The sequence below is a fragment of the Sus scrofa genome, chromosome 2 (genome assembly GCF_000003025.6).
Source record: "Sus scrofa isolate TJ Tabasco breed Duroc chromosome 2, Sscrofa11.1, whole genome shotgun sequence".
Lineage (NCBI taxonomy): Eukaryota > Metazoa > Chordata > Mammalia > Artiodactyla > Suidae > Sus > Sus scrofa.
In genome coordinates this window covers 149,356,023-149,378,895 of record NC_010444.4, presented here as the reverse complement: position 1 = coordinate 149,378,895, position 22,873 = coordinate 149,356,023, and the positions used below count along the sequence as shown (strand labels likewise).

The following is a 22,873-nucleotide window of genomic DNA, read 5'->3' as shown; positions in this document are numbered from 1 at the left end:
GCTTGTAGACTTTTTGATGATGGTCATTGTGGTTGATGTAAGGTGGGTACCTCATTGTGGTTTTGGGTCACACATCATCTTGTCTGAGGAAGATATTCCTCAAATGCCATTACCAGGGAGCATGTCAGACTTAACACAGTAGCCCTCCTTATCCTCGGGGAATACATTTGAAGAATGCCTGAAACCGCAGGTCACTGAATCCTATATATACAGTGTTTTTCCTATGTATACATACCTTTGATAAAGCTCAATTTATAAATTAGGCACACTAGGAGATTAACAATAATAACTAATTATAAAATAGAACAATTGTAAGGTTATATGGATGTGGTCCCTCTCTCTCTCAAAATAGCTTATTGCCCTGTACTCACCCTTCCTCTTGGGATGGTATTGGATACCACAGTGCCTATGTGGTGAGATTATGTGGGGCGAATGATCTGGGTATTGTGGGTAGTGTTAGGCTGCCATTGACCTGAATACTCAGAAGGAGGATCATGTGCTTCTTGTGATCCCGTATCATCAAACTACGATGATGTTGATGGCTGGACATCACCAGCAGGTGATGTCGATGGTTGGGAATCCTTGATAAGCTGGAAACTTTGGGAGTAACATCGTAATTGGAACTTGTTGCTCTTTCTTTATAACTCATCCAAGTGCTATTATAACCCTTTGGTGATCACATAGGTGACTTTAATGCTGTGTTCCATTCAAGGATCATATTCTATAATTTTGTCCTTTAATATCCGTGCAATTCAGCACTTTGATAAATTTCGGTAATGTTCACATTTCTGGTTCTGCTTCAGTTTCTTTATCGTCTTCCTCTGTACATGACTCCACAAATTCTTCCAGTTTCTTTTTCATTAACACTTCTCATTGGCCTTCTGTATATGTTCTTCTACTTCATCAGGTATGTCATAAAATCCTTTTCCACCAACTTGTCTTGCACCAACTTGTCTTGTCCTATAAAGGATTTTTGTAACTTCTCCAGCAATCTCCAGGAAGCCTTGAAAATCATTCATGATTTCACTTCCAAAATTTTCCAGCAGTCATTTAACTTTCTCATTTTAATTCACCCATTGCAGTTTTTTTTTGGGGGGGGGTCTTTTTAGGGCCTCACCAATGAATGGCATGTGGAGGTTCTCAGGCTAGGGGTCTAACTGGAGCTGCAGCTGCTGGCCTACCCCACAGCCACAGCAGTGCAGGATCCAATCTGAGCTGTGTCTGTGACCTACACCACAGCTCACAGCAACACTGGATCCTTAACCCACTGAGCAAGGCCAGATATCAAACCTGCATCCTCATGGATACCAGTCAGATTTGTTTCCCCTGAGCCACGACAGGAACTCACATCCATTGCAGTTTGGATGAATGTTATTGTGTCAGTAAAAAGTGAATGATTTCCAGCGCTGAATTGTGTCCAGATTTGGGTCTGCATCCATTGCTGACCAAATGTGATCAAATACTAGGTAAGCGTATGTGACCTTGAAAAAGGTCATGATGCCCTGGTCAAGGGGCTAAAGCAATGAGGTTGTAGAAATACAGCCTTGACCTTTTCATAGCAAGTAGATTCAGGATGGCCAGGTGGGTTGACTGTTATTAACAGGACTTTAAATTCAAACCCGTCTTCTTCAAAGTATTTCTTCACTTCTGGGGTAAAACATTGGTGGATCCATCCCATAAACAATATGGCTGTCAGCCATGCCTTCTAGTTACGTTACCAGAACATAGGCAAGTAATTTTTCTATTGTTTTTGAGAGCAGTTGGGTTCTTTGCTCTGTACGCCATGCTTGGCTTAATCACATGCCCTGCAGTGTTACCACATAGGACCAGAGTTAACCGGTCCGTCCACATTTACTCTCTGGTGCCTCCTCTGCACATTTATGAATGTAGGTCCTATTGGGTGTCTTCTTTTGGAGGAGCCTGGTCCCACTGTATTTGAAGAATTGCTTTGGATGATATCCTTTCTCCTTAATCGACTTTACCAACTCTGGCAGAAATGTAGTGGTAGCTTCTTCATGGGCAGACACAGCCTCTCCAGTAAATTTTATTTTTTCAGTCCAAATCTATCTCTGAATCTGTGTAACCATCCTTTACCTGCAGTAAATGGCTTGGGGGTCACTCATTTCAGGGGATTCCTTGCTAAAGTCTTCGTTCAGGCTCAATAGTTTTTGGTACAGTATGACACCAATCAGAACACATTTTCTGTTCATGTGTCTTCTACCCACAAATTTAATGCCTTCTTCATCTTAACTAGCATGAATATCTTTTTCCTTCTTCACAATTTCATGGGTAGAAGATTCATTCTTAGCAAAGATCTAAGCAACCTGAGCATACCTTTTTTTGTCTTATTAAGTGTAGAACTTTCACCTTGCACTTAAAGGAGGAACGTTCTGGCTTTTCTTTGGTACATATTAATTTCCAGTATGACTTACTCTTTCGGGGCATTATTAAATAAAATGAGGGTTAGTTGAAAAGGATGTGATACCACAACAACTGATCTGATAGCCCAGATGACCCTTAAGTGACTGACAGGCAGGATGTGCTGGACAAAGGTAGGATTTACCTCCTGGGCGAGAGGGAGTGGGACCATGTAGGATTTCATCACAACACCTAGAACAGCATGCAGTATAAGACTTATGACTGCTTGTTTCTGGAATTTTCCATTTAGTATTTTGTACTCTGGGTAAGTGAAATCACAGAAAGCAAATCTCAGGGAAGGTGGGATTACTGCAGTGTGTGTTGAAGTGTCCTAGTAGGGATTTAAATGAAGAGGTCAACTTAGAAACCACTTCATGCAAAGTACAAGGATATAGGGGCTACACAGAAATGGTTTAGGTCCAGTTCTGTCACTATCTGACCTCTCTTGGTCTCTGATTCATCTTTTAATTGAAGATCACAGAAAATAAAACCTATCTGCAAAAGTGTGACATTGTGGACATTCCCATAAACAGTCTGCAAATGATCCCAGTAAATGGTACAAACATTTAAAACTTTTAGCTGTTACGTTTTTACTCCCACATATTTTGGTAGTTAATTATACTCACAGTGAAGACATGACCAATTTTGAAGTTACCTGACTTAGTATCCCCTCCCTGGCGAGAGAAATGTCCAGCACTCTGTGCAAGAGAACAGAAGCAGAACCAACCCGTTCTGACACCGTAATCAGGGCGCCCATGTACTTACAGAGGCTGGCAGGCTGAGAGGGGTTTTTTCTGGGATGCTGGTCTCCTTACACTTCCCCTTACTGCGTATGTGTGTATTAGTTTGGTGTATTCTAAAACAGAACAGGAAGTTTCAAAAATGGGCAAATTCACAGTTAGCAATGAAAAAAATAAAAGGCAAGAATCAATATGAGTGACATCAGAGCATCAAACCAGAACTGAAATTAGGAGTGGGGGCTGGACTCTACATTCAGCCACTTTCCAGTAGGGCATCATTCAGGTTTATTCTCTTCTGATTTAGCTCCACATCTGTGCCCCTGGCCTGGATGTATTTCATGACATTTCACTCACCTTTGCACTGCCTACTTGTGGAACTGTTGAATGTTGGAAATAAACCTGGAAATCATCTGGCCCAAAAGCAATTATTTTATAGATGGGAAAACGGGATTCCTGAGGGAAGTGTGACTATCGGATACCTATAATGTGACTTGGAGATTGTAGAACAGAATATATTTCATAAAATATATTTTATATACATATGTAAATTTTCTGTATTTATGATAAAACATAAGAACTTTAATACCTTTCTCACAAGAAATAATTATATATCAAACACCTACTTTTTTGCCTTGCCGATGAGAAAATCTCCATTAGGGTAGATCACTTTGTCTTTGAACGTTGCTCAACTTGAAATTGCTTCCCTACAGCTTCCCTGACCATAGAAACCAGTAATGTTCCTTCTTGCCTGAAATAGCCGGAATCTTCTCCACATAATGTGTCCTCCCAGTTTGTTTAGCTAAACAGTCCATCTGGAGGAACCCTTCATCAGTATTTCTATCATTGGCATGTCTGAAGTTTCTAAAGTTCCCTTGGTAAAGTATCACTTATCATGGATTTATACCATTAATGGAATGCTTTAAGAACACTGGATGGATAATTTAGGGCCTGACATTTACAGTGAAGATAAACTGAAGGATCTCAGGCTGAAAATATGGCACATATAGGAACAAATTCAAGAATGGTTATACTCATTCCTTATACCTTTAAAACTATGAAACCCATGGATGGATTTCAGGAGATATAAGTGCCCACAGATACACGCATACGATTTCTTGCCATGTCACAATTCTCTTTTTTGTTCTGGAAAGAGGTAGCTTTCCCCAGGTTATCAAAGGAATTTTTGATTCCCCAAATGTTTAAGGAACTACTTTCTTGTATATAATTGTGGTGTGGTGGAGAGAAATGAAAACTGTTTTTAGACCCAAATCAACAAGGTTAAAATCCTGTCAGATTTACCTCCTAGCTTTGTCATTTAAAAAAAAAATTACTTGGACTCTCCAGAGCCTCAGATTTACTTTCTGTACAATGAAGATAACACCTCTCTGTAGTGAGTGGCGATGATTCAGTGGAACCTGAGTATGAAAGTGCCTTACTTACAGTATAACTGCAGGGCATTTGTCTTCAGATTTTACTCTACATATATGAACTACAGAATGGCTTTTTCTTTCATGAGTTATGTGATCTAATAGTAAATAATTCAGATATTTTCCTGGGATCGAAAAGCAGTATATCAGGCCCGTCCTTCTATTCTGGACCTTGTTTATCATGTCCTAAGAAGGACCAAAGGCATATGCATGAACTGCAATGAAAGTCTGGGGGAGGTGGTGTAGAGAAGTCAAAGACTTGCCCCCACACCTTCATTTAAAGTGGGTCCAGTTAACGCTGGGAACAAGTGAGGAATGTGTGTGGAGGTCAGGATAAAACAGCCCTCGGGCGGAAGAGCAGGGATGCATTTACAACCAATAATGCCAGCATTAAAACAAACCCCTTATATTTAACTAAAATAAACACAGCAGTTCTTCTCAGGAATCGAGTGAAGGCAGCTGGCTCAGAGAACTAGCTCCAGTTTTCCAAGGAAGAAACTCAATCTCTGAATAATGCAATAATATGCCCACAGATAGACAGACTGGAGTAAATCTGAGAATAGACTCTGGGTTTGCCATTTACTGCAGTGTGCTTTCTTTTGCATGACAGCATTTCCTGCTCCAGGAAGACTTGGAGAGGACCGGAGATCTGTGACTATCAGGTCGTCCCAAGGACATTAGGGATTAGAGGCTGGCTCAGGCTGTAAAGCAGTGGTTGTCAGTGTTCTCCTCTTGACACAGAGGAGAGATGATGATCACACTTCCCTGAGTGTACAGGAGCTCAGATACCCCTCTCATTATTTTAACTCCACCCCCTTTTCCTTTCTCTTCCACTCAGTAAAGTACATGAAGAATTTTATTAAAGGGATGACCTTAGATCCTCTCTATTTTATACACGAATAACGTCATCCATGATATTTAATGTTTAACTACTGTGATTAGTAAATTGGTGGCAACACACCTCACATTCATATCCGTACACTACTAGGGTCTACACTGGAAGGTAGTAGCATCACTGGACTTGTATACTTACAGATTTTCATGACAGAGCATGCAGGGGTTATTGTATGTTCGGCCATCATCACCACAGACAGGCTGTAAATTCTTTGGGCAAAGGTAACCCATTTTGGGCAATACGCGGTAGTGTTTGCACATCTCAGAATCCTGAACAAGCAAAACACAAAGCAGATTTGCTCAGTGGCATTAGAGAGATGTGGGTTGGGAAAAACCTCTTGGTTTCCTCAATAATGTCTGATTAAATGGTTAGTAAAGGAGCTGTAACAAAGGATATACAAACTCACATATTTATTTTACACCATTATTAGGCAAATTCAACCTCCAGGGTTTGGCTTCTTTTTATCAGATAAGTAGATAAAGATACAAGGAAGGACAAAGCAATAAAAGCAGAAATCCTGCATGACATTGGGCACAGGTAAACTGAGGTATGCCTTCAGGAAGAAAACAACCAAGCAAGACATAATATCCTTTTTTTTCCTTCCTTAAATGAAGGCACTGGTTACATATAACCTAGAAAGGAAAAACTCAGAGGTAAATGCTAGGAAATCACATGAATTTTTGAGTCCTAGCTCTGCCACTAACTAGAGGAGTGATTTACCAGACTCATATGAGACTTAGTTTCTCATCTGAAAAACTTGAATAATAATAGCTCTTGCCTCATATTGTTTTATGGATTCAAATCCCTAATGTATTTATATGCATACATAATACAGGATTTGGCACATACTAAGTGCTCAGTATATGATAGTTGTCAGTATGTTTCTCAGAGTAAAAAATACATAAATCTTTCATGGAGAAAAACGTATTTGTTCTTGGTAGCCCTTTGCAAGTGTGAGTTTAATGATGACGATGACTTTATTAATTAAATAAAAGTAGGACCAAAGGGAAAACTACAGAGGAATTTAAAAACTAGAATCATAGAAGACTTAAATTCAATGGTGCCAACAATTGCATTAACTATTACCAGGACTAATAACTCCAGTTAAAGAACAGAGATTATCAGATGGGAGATAGAGTCTCATCATCAAACAAAATGACTCAGCTTATAATGTCAGATTATAATTAAATAAAAAGACTCAACTTATAATGTTTCCAAGAAGTATACTTTAGGAGTTCCCTTTGTGGCTCAGCAGAAACAAATCCACTAGGAACCATGAGGTTGTGGGTTTGATCTCTGACCTTGCTCAGTGGGTTAAGGATCTGGTGTTGCCCTGAACTGTGGTGTAGGTCGCAGACACAGCTAGGATCTGGCATTGCTGTGGCTCTGGCATAGGCTGGGCAGTAACAGCTCCAATTAGACCCCTAGCCTGGGAATCTCCATATGCCGTGGGTGTGGTCCTCGAAATACAAAAAGACCAAAAAAAAAAAAAAAAAAGAAGTATACTTTAACTGTATCTTTGTATTTCAACCAATAAGTTGAAAGAAAAAGATGGAAAATATATACATGCAAATACTCATTATACAAAAGGTAATATATCTATATTAATATCACACAAAGTAGAATTTAGGACAAGTAATAGCAGAGATAAAGAAGAGAATTTCTAATTGTAAAATAATAGATTCAGTAATTAACAAACTTAAACATGTATGTACCGAAAGTGAGTTTCAAAATATATATGAGGCAAAGCTTGACTGACTGAGAGGAGAAATAGGCAACCCTGTAAACATAAATGGAAACGCTAACATACTTCATTTGGTAAATGATACCATAGACCAAAAAATATCAAAACATAAAATATTGGAAAAACAAAAGCAATCAGCTTGACCTAAATGATATTTATAGGCTTCTATATTCAACAACTACAGACCATACCTTCTTTTCAAGTGAATGTGAAATTGTTACCGGAGTACCGAAGTAGTCCATATTCTGGGCCATTAAGCCAGTGTTAATAAATTTCAAAACTGAAGTCATTAAATGTAGGTTTTAGGATGACATTTGAAATTATAGTAAAAAATATGATAGCTGTAAAATTCCTAGATATTTAAAAATTAAGCAACACACTGGAATCTAAAGTAATCATAATGGAATGTAGAAATGTTTTGAACTGAATGGTAATGAAAGTATAAAATATTAAATCTCAGGAGCTAATGCAGTGATATGAAAGTTTTAAGTGAGCACATAATTAGAAAACTTTTTAAAATCAGTGATTTAAACTTCCATCTCAAGAAACTAGCAGATAATAAGCAAATTAAGCTCAAGGAAAGTAAAACAAATAAAATAAATTTATGAAATAGAAAACAGAACAAAGCCAAATGTAGGTTGTTTAAAAGATTAATAAACTGATAAACTATTGGCAAAATTGACAAAAGGCAAGAAGCACACATTATCAATATTAAAAATAAGTGGCATACCATATAAATATAGTTACTAAAAGGATAATGTGGAAGTGTTGTGAAGAACTATATGCCAATACATTTGACAACTTAGGTAAAATTAAGTTCTTTGAAAAGCACTTTCTGAAACAGACACAGAGAAGAATAGAAAATTTAATAATAGTCTACCTGTTGATAATCATTTCAGAGATGTAAAGAAGTATTGGCTAATTTCTTTTATTAAATAATTTAAACATCTAAAGGGACAGCTTTAGATTGTGGTGAATTCTGTATCAACACAGATATTGAGGGAGAATTTAGACAAGCACCTTCTGTGAATCACTGGCAAAGGTAGGACCGAACCAAGGGTTCTTAGTATTTTTCAGGTACCTTCTGATCCAAGGTTCAAAACTACTTAAATAAAGAATCATAAAGACGCAACAAAGACAGATACATCAACATAGCACATCACCTCTGAACACATTCTCTACCTTCAGATAGACCCAGAAATTCAACCACCTTTCAGGACCTCCACAGGATAACCTAGCATCATTACCTCTGTGGATTACTATTGTGGCTCACGGCTGTCTAACTTTTGTTCTTGCCGCCCTTCAGGGTGTTTTAAGTACTGCAGGCAGAGTCATTCTTTTAAAACTAAATCAGACCATGTCAGTTCTCTTTTCAGAACCTTCATTCAGAATAATGGCCAACATCTTTAAAATAACCTGACCCCCTTGCTGTACAGTGGGAAAATAAAAAAAAAAAAATAGTCTGCAAAACCCTACGGTAGCATCCTCCATGTTACTTCATTACTTCACTGACGTCCTCCTCCATAGTTTGCTCTGAGGTCACTCTTTCAACCATCCTGGGCACCTACTTCCACTTCGATCCCTACCTCCAGACTCTGCTGCTTCTCTTCTTGAAATGTTACCTTCTCATTTACAGATATGGAATTAATCCCTTTAGGAAGCGCAAATGCCTCCTTCTTAGAGAGCTCTTTCCTTTATGAGCTACTTAAAATTGGATCGCAGCATTTACCATATCATTTTTCTTCTTGATTTCCCCCTTACTATTCTATTTTATTTATTCACAGAATTTATTGTCTAGGTTCGTCCATAACAATTTCCACAAATGTAGAGGTTCTGTTTTATTTATGGCTATTGGTCTCATGCACATAGTGATACCTGTCATATAGTAGGTGCTCATTAAACATATGTAGGGTGCATAAATGATGGTAAATGAATGACAAAATAAATAATGAACATTGTCTCTTCTCCAAGGGAAAGCTCAGTTCCAAACCAGGTTATATAGGAGGAAGCATGATGACGTGTTTGGGTGGCTGGCGATGCCTTATTTCTTGACCTATGTGTTAATACCACAGATGGGATCAGTTTGTACTATTTCATTTGGCTGTACACTTATGTGCACTTTTCTATATGACTTTAGTAAAGTTTTTTTAAAAAATAACATATTTTATTATATATACACACACACAAACAGAAGAGTATTATTCAGCCATGAGAAACGAGAATATCCTTCCACTAGTAACAACTTGGATGACCCCTGAGGGCACTGTGCTAAATTAAATAGACACAGAAAGACAAACACTGTACGATATCACTTAAATGTGAAATCTAACAAAGCCCAGTTCACAGAAATAGTAGAATGGTGGTTACCAGGGCATAGGACGGGCGAGGATGAGCAGACAGTAGTCAAAGGGTACAGGCTCTGAGGGAAAAGGAAGTTTTGGGGATCTTATACACAGCGTGGTGATTACAGTTAATGTTACTGTGCCATATGTTTGAAAGCGAGGGAGTGGATCTTAAATCTTCTCACCGCAAAAAGGAAATATGAATTCTGTGAGCTGATGGAGGTGTGTGCTAAGCCTCCCGTGCTCACCGTTTCGCAGCCTGTAAGTTTTGTACACGTATTTACACAAGGTTCCACGGCAACTATCAGTCAGTAAAGCTGGGGGAAAAATTTTTTGTGAATAGCTTTTCTCCGTGCTTCAGAACTCCTCATGTAGTGCCTAAGTTCTTAGAAATATTTAGTTATTATGTATTTCACCAGTGTAACACATCTATTATTTTACTTGATTTGGGAAAATAATCAGATATAATTCAGGTTTGATTACTTTTCTTCTTCCTTTCATCAGGCAGGTAACTAAAGTTTCTCTTCTAGGGCCCAATTTGAGATGGCCCTTTGTCAGTGCATATGCTTCATGGGCTTATATCCTCTTTTTCTTCTTTCTACTCCTGGCCTTGGCAAAGCTCTAAAAAAGCAACCGTGTGAGGCTCAGGCACACCAAGATACACATTACGGATGGTCATCAGCCATATTTTAAATAAAAGCATTAACACTGTGAACTGCTGATGGGTGGGATTTTGCAATATACACAAGGTCAGCATAGCATTCTAGGCTATTAGGAAAAGGACTTGGTTGGGAGGGGGAGTGAGAGGAAGCTGGATACGGAGAGCTAATGGTCTGTTAAATTACAGAATCCAGGCTCCTAGCTACGTATGGGACCACGGGCCACAGTCACTTTCATCACATACCCAAAAATTTCAAGAATAGACGGCAATCACTAGGAGAATAGACTGCAATCACTAGGAGCAGGGCTAGTAATCTCGGAGAGCAGAATAATGCACCAGTGAGTAATCCTAGAACTCTTAATAAGCATGGACTCCACTTCCCCCTCAGAGGATGGGAGGCTGCACTGGATCAGGTTTTCCAGAACTTCACATGGCTGAGATTTATGGAGGCTAAGTGGCCACAAGCACTGAACCCCTCACCCCAATAAGGGAATTAAATTATTAGGGAGCCTCTTACAAATAGTCATTTTTACCAGAGAAGAAATGGAGGAATCTGGGCCTTCTTCTTCTTCAGAAGAGCTAATGGAGTGCGGCTGTTTTTGCATTTTTGTCCTTTCCAAAGCTTCTTTTTGACTAGAGAAGAAGACAAAGGTATTTTAAATCGATACCCGCAAAGACTAGCTCCTTTAACTTCCAGTGGGAAGTTAAACAGCCCTAATAAAATATGATGGACCCACAGAACATGGAACGAGATAGTGACCCAGATGGCATATTAAGAAAAATACACAGCAAGGGGCTGGCTTAGTGTTCCCATCACTTAATGGAGGTGCACCCTTGGACAAATGTTTAATTCATTGAATTTAGATTTCCTAGAGCATAAGAAAAAGATAATATTGGTAATTCTTACTTCAAGGAACATATTCTGAAAAGCTAAAAAATACTGATTTTTATTATTTTCATAGTGTTTTTTTGCAACTGAATCATTGTCATCATTATCATCTGTCATATCCCTTGGTCACCAAATATGGTTAATTATCAGAATAACCTAGAAACCTTTTTAAAAAACAATTCCTTAGCTCTGGAGAGCCTGATAATATATTTTGATGTACAAAAATCTGTTTGTGTGTGTAAGACTTCTTTGTTGAGTCTGAGCTAGTTGTGGAACAAAAATATGAAACAATTTCTTGTAACTATGGTCCTGAGACTTGAAAAAAAAAAAGACATTTTTAAGTGACATGGCTGATAAACATCATGGTTAGAACTTAAGCCTGAATTTCCTGTCTTCAAGTGTTCGTTCTCCTATACCAGGTGTTCTCAGCGTAAGAGTCTTGCATCTAAAGACTTAAAGCCCCGTGGATCCATGGGCACAGGTGTATTTGGTCAACGGTCTCTGAAAACCTGCCGTTCGCCCTCAGCTGAAGGGGTCCCAGAATCCTGTTACTCACAAGACAGTTCTGCACATGGAGCACTTGTTTAGATATAACTTTCCATCAGCACCACGCACGGGGTCATTCTCTTGGGTGCACATGAGCTCCTTATTCCTCACGTACTCCCGAAAGTTGCTGCACTCATCCTAGAAAATGACAGAGGGAAGCAGGCATGGCTCTTTCCCTTCTCGGCTTGGTGGTTTTCTCAAACTTGGCTTTAGGAAGTCCTCTCTTGGCTCTCGGCTCAGACTCGCTGCCCTTATCCTGGCCGTGGAGGCCAAGGAACACCCAGACTGTCTAACCTTTCCATCCTCCGCTTCACCCCGAACTTCGCTGCACTGGTCCTGGAGACACAGGGAAACACCACATAACTCTTGGTAGATCGCCTCGTCCCCTTGCCCTTTTCACCAAGGCTTCCTTCCCCCATCTTCCGCACGAGGTGTTGCCTTGACCAAAGGACAGCATCCCAGGAGTCTAACTCTGAAAATACGATTATCGCTGTTAAGACTGACTGAAGGGGATCTTCTTTGTGATCTTGAAAAGTAAATAGAAGAGGCAGCGTCATGCCCACATACTGTTGATTTGTTGTTGCTCAGAAAACCATGTGGAGAAAACAGGAAAAAGACATCAAGGAGAGACTCCAAAGGGGAGGCTTTGAGACTAGTTTATTGCACCTGAATTGTTAAAATCAGTGTCAACAAGCTACCTTCACATGTAAAGTGTCAGACAGAAGCATGCAGTTGATGTGGTTAAAGAAGTTGCCCCTCCTTTTTTCAATCCACATTTTCCAAAGAGGAGAGACTAAAGCAGTGATGGACACGCACTGCAGGAAAATGCCGCATAAAATTGAGAAAAACATTCAATCACAAAGGCAGAAAATAATCTTATTAGAACCCAAAGTGATAATATTGGCAAAATCAATTTTCTTTGAAGCAGAAGATTAGCAACTTTATTATCCAAAGAGAGGAGGAGAAGACAAGATTCTGAGGGTGGAAAGGAAAATGGTTATATCTTCATGTCTTGTAGGCAATAACCTTTGCATCCTTTGGCAGCTTGGTGCCCGATTTTTCTTCTTCATTCTTTTTTCTTTCACTAGCTTCTCGCTCACTGCAGAATTTAAAAGAAAGGGCAGAGAGTTTTTCCAAGTTATGAATTTTTTAACCAAGTATTTCTCCAGTTCTAAACATTAGAATATCTAACACTGTTTTCTTTTTCTTTTTTCCTTTTTTTGATCACCATAGATAACCATTTTATTGCCACCAATTCAAATGAGAGAGTGAACGAGAACCAGCTAGTGTTTTGTGCCTCATATCGATTTAAAAAATAATGATTATTCAAGTTTAAAGGCATCAGGCCAAACACAGTAGAATATGGCAAAGTTCAACTCAAGTCTAGGATATAGTTAGGAATCTCCTTTGTTTCACCATGAGGGCTTCCGGGAGCAACAGAAATATCTAAACAAAGAATTGGCAGAGTTTCCATTGCGGCTCAGAAGGTTACAAATCCGACCAGTGTCCATGAGGATGCGGGTTCCATCCCTGGGCTTGCTGAGAAGGTTAATGATCCAGCGTTGCTGTGAGCAGTGGTGTAGGCCTGCAGCTACAACTCCGATTCAACCTCTGGCCCGGGCACTTCCATATGCGACAGGAGCGGCCCTAAAAAGCAAAAATAAAATAAAAACACAGTTATGATCATGTCACTTGCATGAAAAAAAAAGAATTAGTGACTCGACCCCTTTTTACAGAAGTTGTGTTGGTAACAGCGTTGCTCGTATAGACTTGGTGATGGCTTTGCCTGGGTAAAGTAACACTGGTTTCCCACCTCTATAAAAATCCCTAAGTCTAAGATACTTTTTTTAACTAACGAGTTCTGATTGTTGGAATTTTCATAACATATTTGTGAAAACGCTACCAACTTTCATAAATCCAGTTACTATTCTGCCATCCAGAGTGATACAAATCTAAAAGGCCGTTCCTTTCTATTTTCCTAAAGAGAATGTATTTATAACTGTCACATAGAGAGTTGCTTCCTTTCTTATTTTTAGTTTCTTATTAAATTACAATGCAACTCTCCAGGATTGATTGTTCTTTACGTAGTTATCATGCTTTACAGTTTATAACACTTCAAAAATATTACATTCTTGAATCCCCATAAAACTATATTGTATAGTTATGATTCCCCTTATATACACTTGAAACTCAGGCTCTGCAGAGTGAACTGGCCTGTCCCATGTTATTTGTCTGAGAAGCTTCCCCTTTGAAGGTCAGTGGTTTTGTCATGATCCAACAGCTGTCTTCCTATCCTTGTTCCTGGAATGAATATGTTGTCAGCATCAAAATGAAAATTCCTAATGGAATTGCTTTGGAAACATACTGTTTTCTTCTAAAGTGAGGAGCTGTTATATTTTTATTTTATTTTATTTTTGCGTTTTAGAGCCATACTCATGACATATGGCAGTTCCCAGGCTAGGGGTCTAATCAGAGCTACAGCTGCTGGCCTACGCCAGAGCCACAGCAACACCAGATCTGAGCTGCATCTGTGACCTACACCACAGCTCACAGCAACACCAGATCCTTAACCCACTGAGCGAGGCCAAGGATTGAACCTGCAACCTCATGGTTCCTAGTCAGATTCAATTTCTGCTACACCACAACAGGAACTCCATGTTGTCATATTTTTAACATGTGATGCCAAGAGCTCTAAATTAAGAGGAACTATTTTCTGGCAAACAGGCACAAGCTATCAAACTGATCCATAAAGCGCCACACTTACAAGATGCTCTGACACATGGCACACTTGTTGATGTGCATCTTGCCATCTGGACCTCGAACAGGGTTGTTTTCTCTGGTGCAGATAAGCTTTCCGTCTTTCACCATGTTCCGGAATTCATGACACTGATCCTGCCAAGAGGAACAAAAAAGATCTTACTGCAATGGTCTGCTCTGTAAAACTGAAATCATGACAGGCTGGTTAGATATAGACTCATAACACTTGAGGAGGAAAAGAAAAACCAAGAGAAGCTGAACTTTTAGAGATGGAGTGTGTTTAAAGGCACTGCATTCAGCATCTGCTTGTGAAGTCTGAACCTCCGCCAGAGCATCCCTCTGAAACATCTGTCTTGCCCCAGTGGCACTTCCCTGCCTCCTAAGGCAGCCCACGCCATCTAGACAGTGTTCATCAGGCTGTCCCCCTGGACCTCTCCTTATTACTCCCCACTTAAAAAGCCCTGGAATGAACTGAAAGACACTCGTTTGCAAGACATACAAACATGTAAAGTTTTAGTATCATCCCTCAAGAACAAAATTTTTTTTAAATTTTAATCAGGTCAGTGTGACATTCTAAGCACTTCGTTGGATGCTATAATGGATCTTTGGTTGTTCTTAAAAAACCTGTAAGATAAACCCTCATTATCCCCATAAGATAAACTCTCATTATCTCCATTTTACAGATGAGAAAAATAAGGCTCAGATTATGTAATAAAAATCAGTGTTGGAACTGTGACAAGAAACCTGCTAACAGCCAGGCTATACTTGATTCTTTGGCCTTTACATGGAGAGAATTAAAAAAGCACCTTAAAAAGAGGCAGTGAAATTGGATTAACAGGATTTGACTTTGCTGAAATCTGTGGACATCCATAGACGTTTTTCCTAAACTTCCTTTAAGCCCAAAGAGCCATAGTAGAGATACGGGAAGATGACCTTCAAAAAGAGTGCCAGTAACCTGCACTGTCGTTATCCTTCTTACTTTAAATTGTGATACCCATGAACAACTCCAGATCTCCTTTTGTCTATAGCATTTTAACAGTTCTCTGGAATACCTGATCAACACAGTAAATGTCTCTTGGCCATCATTTTTAGAAGTTACCAGAATTTCTTTCTTCTTCCACATACCCCACACATTACCTACGTATGCTTACGATAGCACCCATCTGCCTGTATTGCAACCTGTGCTTTATACGGGTGTCACTTGCTGGCTCTGCTATTTGTTAACTGGGTTAACTTCTCTGAGTTTTTCTCAACTGTAAAATGGGAACATATTACCTACTGCATAGATTTGCGGCAGGTTGAAATATGATGGCGCACGTGCTTTATAAAGCTTATTTTACTTGGTGCATGTAGATGAGACTGTGGCTTTCTTTTTGCCACACGCACACAAAATATCTGGATATTTTCTCTTCATTACACATATGGAGAATTTTTCTTCTTGTTTGAAACTCCTCAAGTAGATATTTTAAAAACTGACCAAAATTAGGATAGCCAGTAGAGATCATTTGAAACTGTACAATAGTCTTTTCTCAAAGATACTCATCTACCAAAGTGTAATAAAAGATATTCATAGCATAGTTTTCAAAAATGACCATTACCGTTAATGCTTTCTTTTGTTTAGTCAGTAAAGAACTAATGAAAAGTGGCCTCACCAATGGGGAAACTTTCCTGGGTAGATCTCACTATTTCACTTTTCTCACTGAGGTCCACAGACAGGTTAGAAGAGACGGTGCTGTGTCGTAGTCTACGGATAGGTGGTGTAAAGGGTTGAGCAGTGTTTTTAAAAGCCCAGAGTGAACACAAGATGGCACTAGAATGCCAAGTCAAGAATTTATCATCTGGAGCTCCAAGCTTTGGATAACTTGCTTTCTTCTTAGTCACTGTGACATCTCTTGGCTCAACTGTTTCAAAACTTGCTTTCTTGTTAGTCACTGTGACATCTCTTGGCTCAACTGTTTCAAAACTTCAGAAAAACATTTCTCCCAACGAAAATATTTTTACAATGGCCCCTGTTCCTACAAATGTGTGCTAATTGCATCAGAGTCATTCATAGGACGTTGAATTCCATGCTATTTCTTTGAAGCTCTGGCCAAGTCCTTGTTTATCATTATATCCACAGTGGCGGGGACAGAGTAGGCACATTCTGTACATTATGCTGAACAAATCAATTGTACAACCAATCATCCAAATTTCAGTATAAGCACGTCTAACCTATATTACCTGTTTTGCATCATTATTTTTGTTTGTGTTTCTCCTGTCACCCTCTTCTTTCTTTTTTTCAGCAGCTTCCCTTTCCCTTGAAGAAAAAAATGGGAAGAAATGTTTCAACCAAAGTACATAAACCATTATTTATCAGGTCTGCTTTAAAAAAATTGTCCCTTTCTTAAACGGATGAGCAATGATGATTTAAGACTCACAACAAAAGGCCTGTTTTTGAACCATACTCACAGTTTCTCCTTACACATAGCACACTTATTTCCATGTGTCTTGCCGTCTGGACCTCGGACAGGGTCGCTTTCTCGGGTGCAAATAAGTTGCCCATTTTTCATTTGACTTCTAAACTCGTCACATACATCCTGAAAAAAAGGAAAGATTAGGTTGGGAGTGGTGGTTTTCACATAGAATTTGAACCCGGAAATTTGAAGATTTGACTCAAGAGTCAGGCAGCCACTTAACCTTGCTATGGGAGGCTATAGAATAATGGACCACAAAGGTGTCCTTATTCTGCTTCCTGGAACCTGCCAATATGTAGCTTTACACGGCAAAGGAGGAATTTAGACTGAGGATGGGATTCCGGTTGCTACCCAGCTGACTTGAGAATGGAGAGATTTCTCTGGGTTACCTGGCTGGGCCCAAGATAATCACAAAGGTTCATATAAAGCAAATCAGGAAGGCAGGAAACCACTGCAGAATGATGCAGTATAAAAAAAAAAAAATCACTGGGCCTCTGCTGACATTAAAGATGGCAACAAATCAAGGAATGCAGGTGCTTTTGGTAATTAAAAAAAAAAAAAAAAAAAGGCAGAGAAATAGATCCTCCCCAGACCTTTTGCAAAGGAAAGCAGCCTTGATGACACCTTGACCTTAACCCATTTAGGACTTTTAAACTCCAGAAATGAATGGTAATGAATTTGGGTTGTTTTTGGCTGTTTAGGGCCGCACCTGCAGCATATGGAGGTTCCCAGTCTAGGGGCCTAATTGAAGCTTAAGCTGCTAGCCTACACCACAGCCACAGCAACCAGGATCCGAGCTGCCGCGGCCACCTACACCACAGCTCACAGCAATGCTGGATCCTTAACCCACTGAGCGAGGCCAAGGATCAAACCTGAAGCCTCATGGTTACTAGTTAGATTCATTTTTGCTGTGCCACAGTGGGAACTCCTTGGGTTGTTTTAAGTCACTGTTGACTTAAACTTCATTTTATAGCAGCTAAACTTCATTTTCTTCATCTATAAAACGGGGGTAAGAAAATTTATTTGACTAGGTTGTTGAGATAATTAAATAATCCCCCCCCTTTTTTTATAAAAGTGATTTGTAAAGTGTTCATAGACTGAAAGATTTCCATGTGGCATTAAATATCTATGCCAAACAAGTTCTCAGTGATATTCGCTTAAGGATGACCTCCGACCTTCCAAGGGCAGGATCTTGGCTGGCACCACTGACATTCTGCTGCCAGTTTCTGAGAGTCAAGGAATGACTTGGAAAGACCATTCTTGACAAAACCTAGTGAATGATTCACCTTTCTTGATGCTGATTCAGTCCCATTTGATCTGTAGGTGGAATGCTTATTTTTTCCCTCAGCTTCTTTTTGCCTGGAAGAGAAAAGAGTCCATAGTCACCTTTCTAACACCACATACTCAGGTTTGGAAGGGGGCTTAGGGTTTAGGTATCCTAAAACACCTCCTTCATCGAGAATTTCTGCATTCTCAGCAATGGGTGGTTGCACTGCTTACTAAGAAGCTCCTTCATGACAAGGTGCATCAGCTCAAGTAATCTCAGAGTCTCCTTTATTCGTATCCTGATGTATCTCCCTATAACTTTCCGTGGTTCGTCTTACTTCTCATTCTCAAGACAACACAGGAGAAACCTGCTGAATCCATTACCTCCTCCTCTTATGAACCCCTCCTCTTATTTAAAGACCCTTCTGGTCTCCGAGTCCAGCCTCCTCAGTTCTTTCACCTGTTCATCATAAGCTGTGGTTTTAATTCCCTACCAATTTACCATTTTTGTTTCTTGATTTGAAGGTGAATCCATTATACTATTATTTCTTAAAGTATGGAGCCCAAGACAGAAAGAAGACAAGTGATACAGAAAGTAACTTAGGATCATAATTTTTTTCCTTTTTGTTTTTCCTTTTTTTTACTCTTTAACCTCTCTAATAAAATATTTATGCCACTCGTGACTAAATATTCATGTACATTAAGAATCACCTGTGAGATTTTATTTTATTTTTTCTGGCTGTACCCATGGCATATGGAAGTTCCCAGGCCAGGGTGAGAACCGGGCTGCTGCAGGGACAATGCCAGAGCCTCAACCTGCTGTGCCGCAGTGGGAACGCCTCACCTCTGAGATTTTAAAGATCAGATTTACTGTCAACCCAGCAGTTTTATTGACAGGATCTACATGGGGATTCAGCCCTGATTTTTAGCAAGCAAAAGCCATGTGATTCTAATGCAGTTGGCCTAAGTCCCAAATGTTGCAAAGCCATGGTATGCATATTTCTCTTTTAAAGTTTCTTTTGGCTTTATACTTAAAACAAATGTGTATGAATGTATATAACATGTGTGTGCGTTTGTTTTAGGGAGCCGCTTTTTCATATGTAAGAAAGAGGGAAATGGTGGTAAATATATTCTGAATATTCAAACAAATATAAAGTCATGAAATTTTTATCAAATACTAGCAAAAAAAGGACACCTATACTGATTCAGTCTGGGATTCAAGTCACAGCTCTGCTCAAAAATCTTATTGGCACTCACCTCACACTCAGAATAAACTCCAGTGTCCTTGTCTTGACCTAAAAGGCCTCATATATTCTATCCACATTGATTTCCGCAATTTTTCATGCAGTAATCCAAGACATAGCAGACCCCTCTCTGTTTTTTTGAGCTTGTGAATTTCCTATCTATCTTTAGAACTTTGCACTGACTCCTGCTCTGCTCCAACTTCCTTGCTGCAGATGGCCAGCAGGTTCACTTCACACCCTTTTTACAGGTCTCCCTCACATGTCAGGCCTTCTTAAAACACTGTAAATAAAAGTAGCACCTCAATCCCTTTGTGTTACCTTACTCTGCCTTTTTTTTTTCTTTTCTTTTTAGGGCTGCACCTACGGCATATGGAAGTTCTGGGGTTGAATTGGAGCTGCAACTGCCCGCCTATACCACAGCTGCAGCAACGCAGGATCTGAGCTGCATCTTCGGCCCACACCACAGCTCGAGGCAATACTGAACCCTCAACCCACTGAGCAAGGCCAGGAATCAAACCCACAACCTCATGGATACTAGTCTGGTTCATAACCCACTGAGTCACAGCAGGAACTCCACTCTGCTTTATTTTTCCTATCGACACCTGATCTTATGTAGATTTTTTGCTTCTTTGTTTATAATCTGTCTTCCCTATGTTATTTTTTGTATTATTTAATAGTTTTTATTTTTTCCATTATAGCTGGTTTATACTGTTCTGTCAGTTTTCCACTGTACAGCAAGGTGACCCAGTCACACATACATGTATACATTCTTTTTTCTCACATTATCATGCCTCATCAAAGCGACTAGATATAGTTCCCAGTGCTACACAGCAGGATCTCATTGCTAATCCATTCCAAAGGCAGTAGTTTGCATCTATTAACCCCAAATTCCCCATCCACCCCACTCCCTCTCCCTCAGCAAACACAAGTCTGTTCTCCATGTCCATGATTTTCTTTTCTGTGGAAAGGTTCATTAGTGCCATGTATTAGAGTCTAGATAAAAATGATATCATATTGTATTTGTCTTTTTCTTTCTGACTTAACTTCACTCGGTGTGAGAGTATCTAGTTCCATCCATGTTGCTGCAAATGGCATTAATTTGTTCTTTTTTGTGGCTGAGTAGTATTCCATTGTGTATATATACCACATCTTCCTAATCCAGTCATCTGTCAATGGACATTTGGGTTGTTTCCATGTCCTGGCTATTGTGAATAGAGCTGCAATGAACATGCGGGTGCATGTGTCTTTTTCAAGGAAAGTTTTGTCTGGATATATGCCCAGGAGTGGGATTGCTGGGTCATATGGTAGTTCTATATCTAGTTTTCTAAGGTACATCCGTACTGTTCTCCACAGTGGTTGTATCAATTTATATTCCCACCAGCAGTGCAGGAGGATTCCCTTTGCTCCACACCCTCTCCAGCATTTGCTATTTGTGGACTTATTAATGATGGCCATACTTACAAGTGTGAGATGGTACCTCATAGTAGTTTTGATTTGTATTTCTCTAATAATCAGGGATATTGAGCATTTTTTCATGTGCTCATTGGCCACCTGTGTATCTTCTTTGGAGAAATGTCTATTCAGGTCTTTTGTCCATTTTTCAATTGGGTTGTTGGCTTTTTTGCTGTCGAGTTGTATAAGTTGTTTGTATATTTTAGAGATTAAGCCCTTGTTGGTTGTATCATTTGAAACTATTTTCTCCCATTCTGTAAGTTGTATTTTTGTTTTTTTATGGTTTCTTTTGTCATGCAAAAGCTTGTCAGTTTGGTTAGGTCTCATTGGTTTATTTTTGCTCTTATTTCCATTGCTTTGGAAGACTGACCCGAGAAAACATTTGTAAGGTTGATGTCAGAGAATGTTTTGCCTAAGTTCTCTTCCAGGAGTTTGATGGTGTCTTGTGTTATATTTAAGTCTTTAAGCCATTTTGAGTTTATTTTTGTGCATGGTGTGAGGGTGTATTCCAGTTTCATTGATTTACATGCAGCTGTCCAGTTTTCCCAGCACCACTTACTGAAAAGACTGTCTTTTCCCCATTTTATATTCTTGCCTTCTTTGTCGAAGATTAATTGAACATAGCTGTCTGGGTTTATTCTGGGTTCTCTATCCTATTCCATTGCTCTGTATGTCTGTTTTGGTACCAGTATCACACTATCTTGACTGTGGCTTTGTAATATTGCCTGAAGTCTGGGAGAGTTATGCCTCCTGCTTGGTTTTTGTTCCTCAGGATTGCTTTGGCAATTCTGGGTCTTTTGTGGTTCCCTATAAATTTTTGGATTGTTTGTTCTAGTTCTGTGAAAAGTGTCATGGGTAATTTGATAGGGATTGCATTGACTCTGTAGATTGCTTTGGGTAGTATGGCCATTTTTACAATTATCTTCCCTATATTATATTACAGTTCCATAGGGCAGGAACTTTGTCTTGTTTGCTTGAAGAGTACTTGTCTATGAAGGTAGCCAAAAACCATTTATTATCGGATGAATAGGTTCCAACGATTATAAATATATTTCACTTATGTTCTCTTCTGTTAAATACTCCCAGTAAGTATCTTATAACATAGATGGCGTGGACTGTGTCAGCAAAGTTTTATCTTAATAATTCTCTGCCTCTGAGAATCATCGTGTGTTCCTTCACAGAATGATCCACTACTAATATGTGATGCAGAAAGAAACATCTATGTGGAATATTAATGAGGCATAAAAAAGAGTGAAATAAGGCCATTTACAGCAACAAGGATGGACCTGGAAATTAACATACCATGTGAAGTCAGAGAAAGACAAATATCATATGAGACCATTAATAAGTGGAATCTAAAAAAATGATGCAAAAGAACTTACAAAACAGAAACAGATTCAAAGATTTTGAAACCAAATTTATGGTTTACCAAAAGGGAACAGGGAGGGAGACAGATTAGGAGGTTTGGACTGACGTACATATATATATATATACACACACTATATATGAAATAGGTAAGTAACAAGGACTTACCGTTTGCACAAGGAAGTCTCTATACTGTGTCATTACCTATATGGGAAAAGAATCTCACGAGGGATGTATATGTGTGTGTGTTTATATACATGACTTTGCTGTACACCTCAAACTAACAGAACACTGTTAGGCCAACTATACTCCAATAAGATTTATCTTTAAAAAAGTCATATGTGAAGAGCTATCTCAATTACTCTTGTCATGTCGACAAAGCATGAGGTGTGCAAAGGGGCAACCCAGTATAGTATAAGGGAGCATAACATTAGCCGTTATGCTATTGCCATTATTGGTGACACTACTATTTACTGAACACTAACGATAGTGCTAATAGTGACTATTCACATTTATTGTGCACCTTCTTTGTGTTAGGACTGTGCTAAGAGTTTCACATGGTTCCTCTCATTTTGCTTTTTAGGGCTGTACCCTTGGCATATGGAAGTTCCCAGGCTAGGGGTCAAGTCGGAGCTACAGTTGCTGGCCTACACCACAGCCAAAGCAATGTGGGA

General features: G+C 39.3%; 1 protein-coding gene across 1 annotated transcript in view; it reads right to left on the bottom strand.

The window, feature by feature from the left end:
* Nucleotides 1-22,873, bottom strand: part of SPINK5 (serine peptidase inhibitor, Kazal type 5) — a 72,805-nt gene that overhangs the window by 3,391 nt on the left and 46,541 nt on the right. The window contains 10 exon segments of the mRNA XM_021084966.1: nucleotides 3,184-3,274; nucleotides 5,619-5,749; nucleotides 10,761-10,860; nucleotides 11,673-11,800; nucleotides 11,909-11,998; nucleotides 12,689-12,761; nucleotides 14,427-14,554; nucleotides 16,640-16,715; nucleotides 16,868-16,995; nucleotides 18,159-18,231. Coding sequence (XP_020940625.1) covers nucleotides 3,184-3,274; nucleotides 5,619-5,749; nucleotides 10,761-10,860; nucleotides 11,673-11,800; nucleotides 11,909-11,998; nucleotides 12,689-12,761; nucleotides 14,427-14,554; nucleotides 16,640-16,715; nucleotides 16,868-16,995; nucleotides 18,159-18,231 — 1,018 coding nt within the window.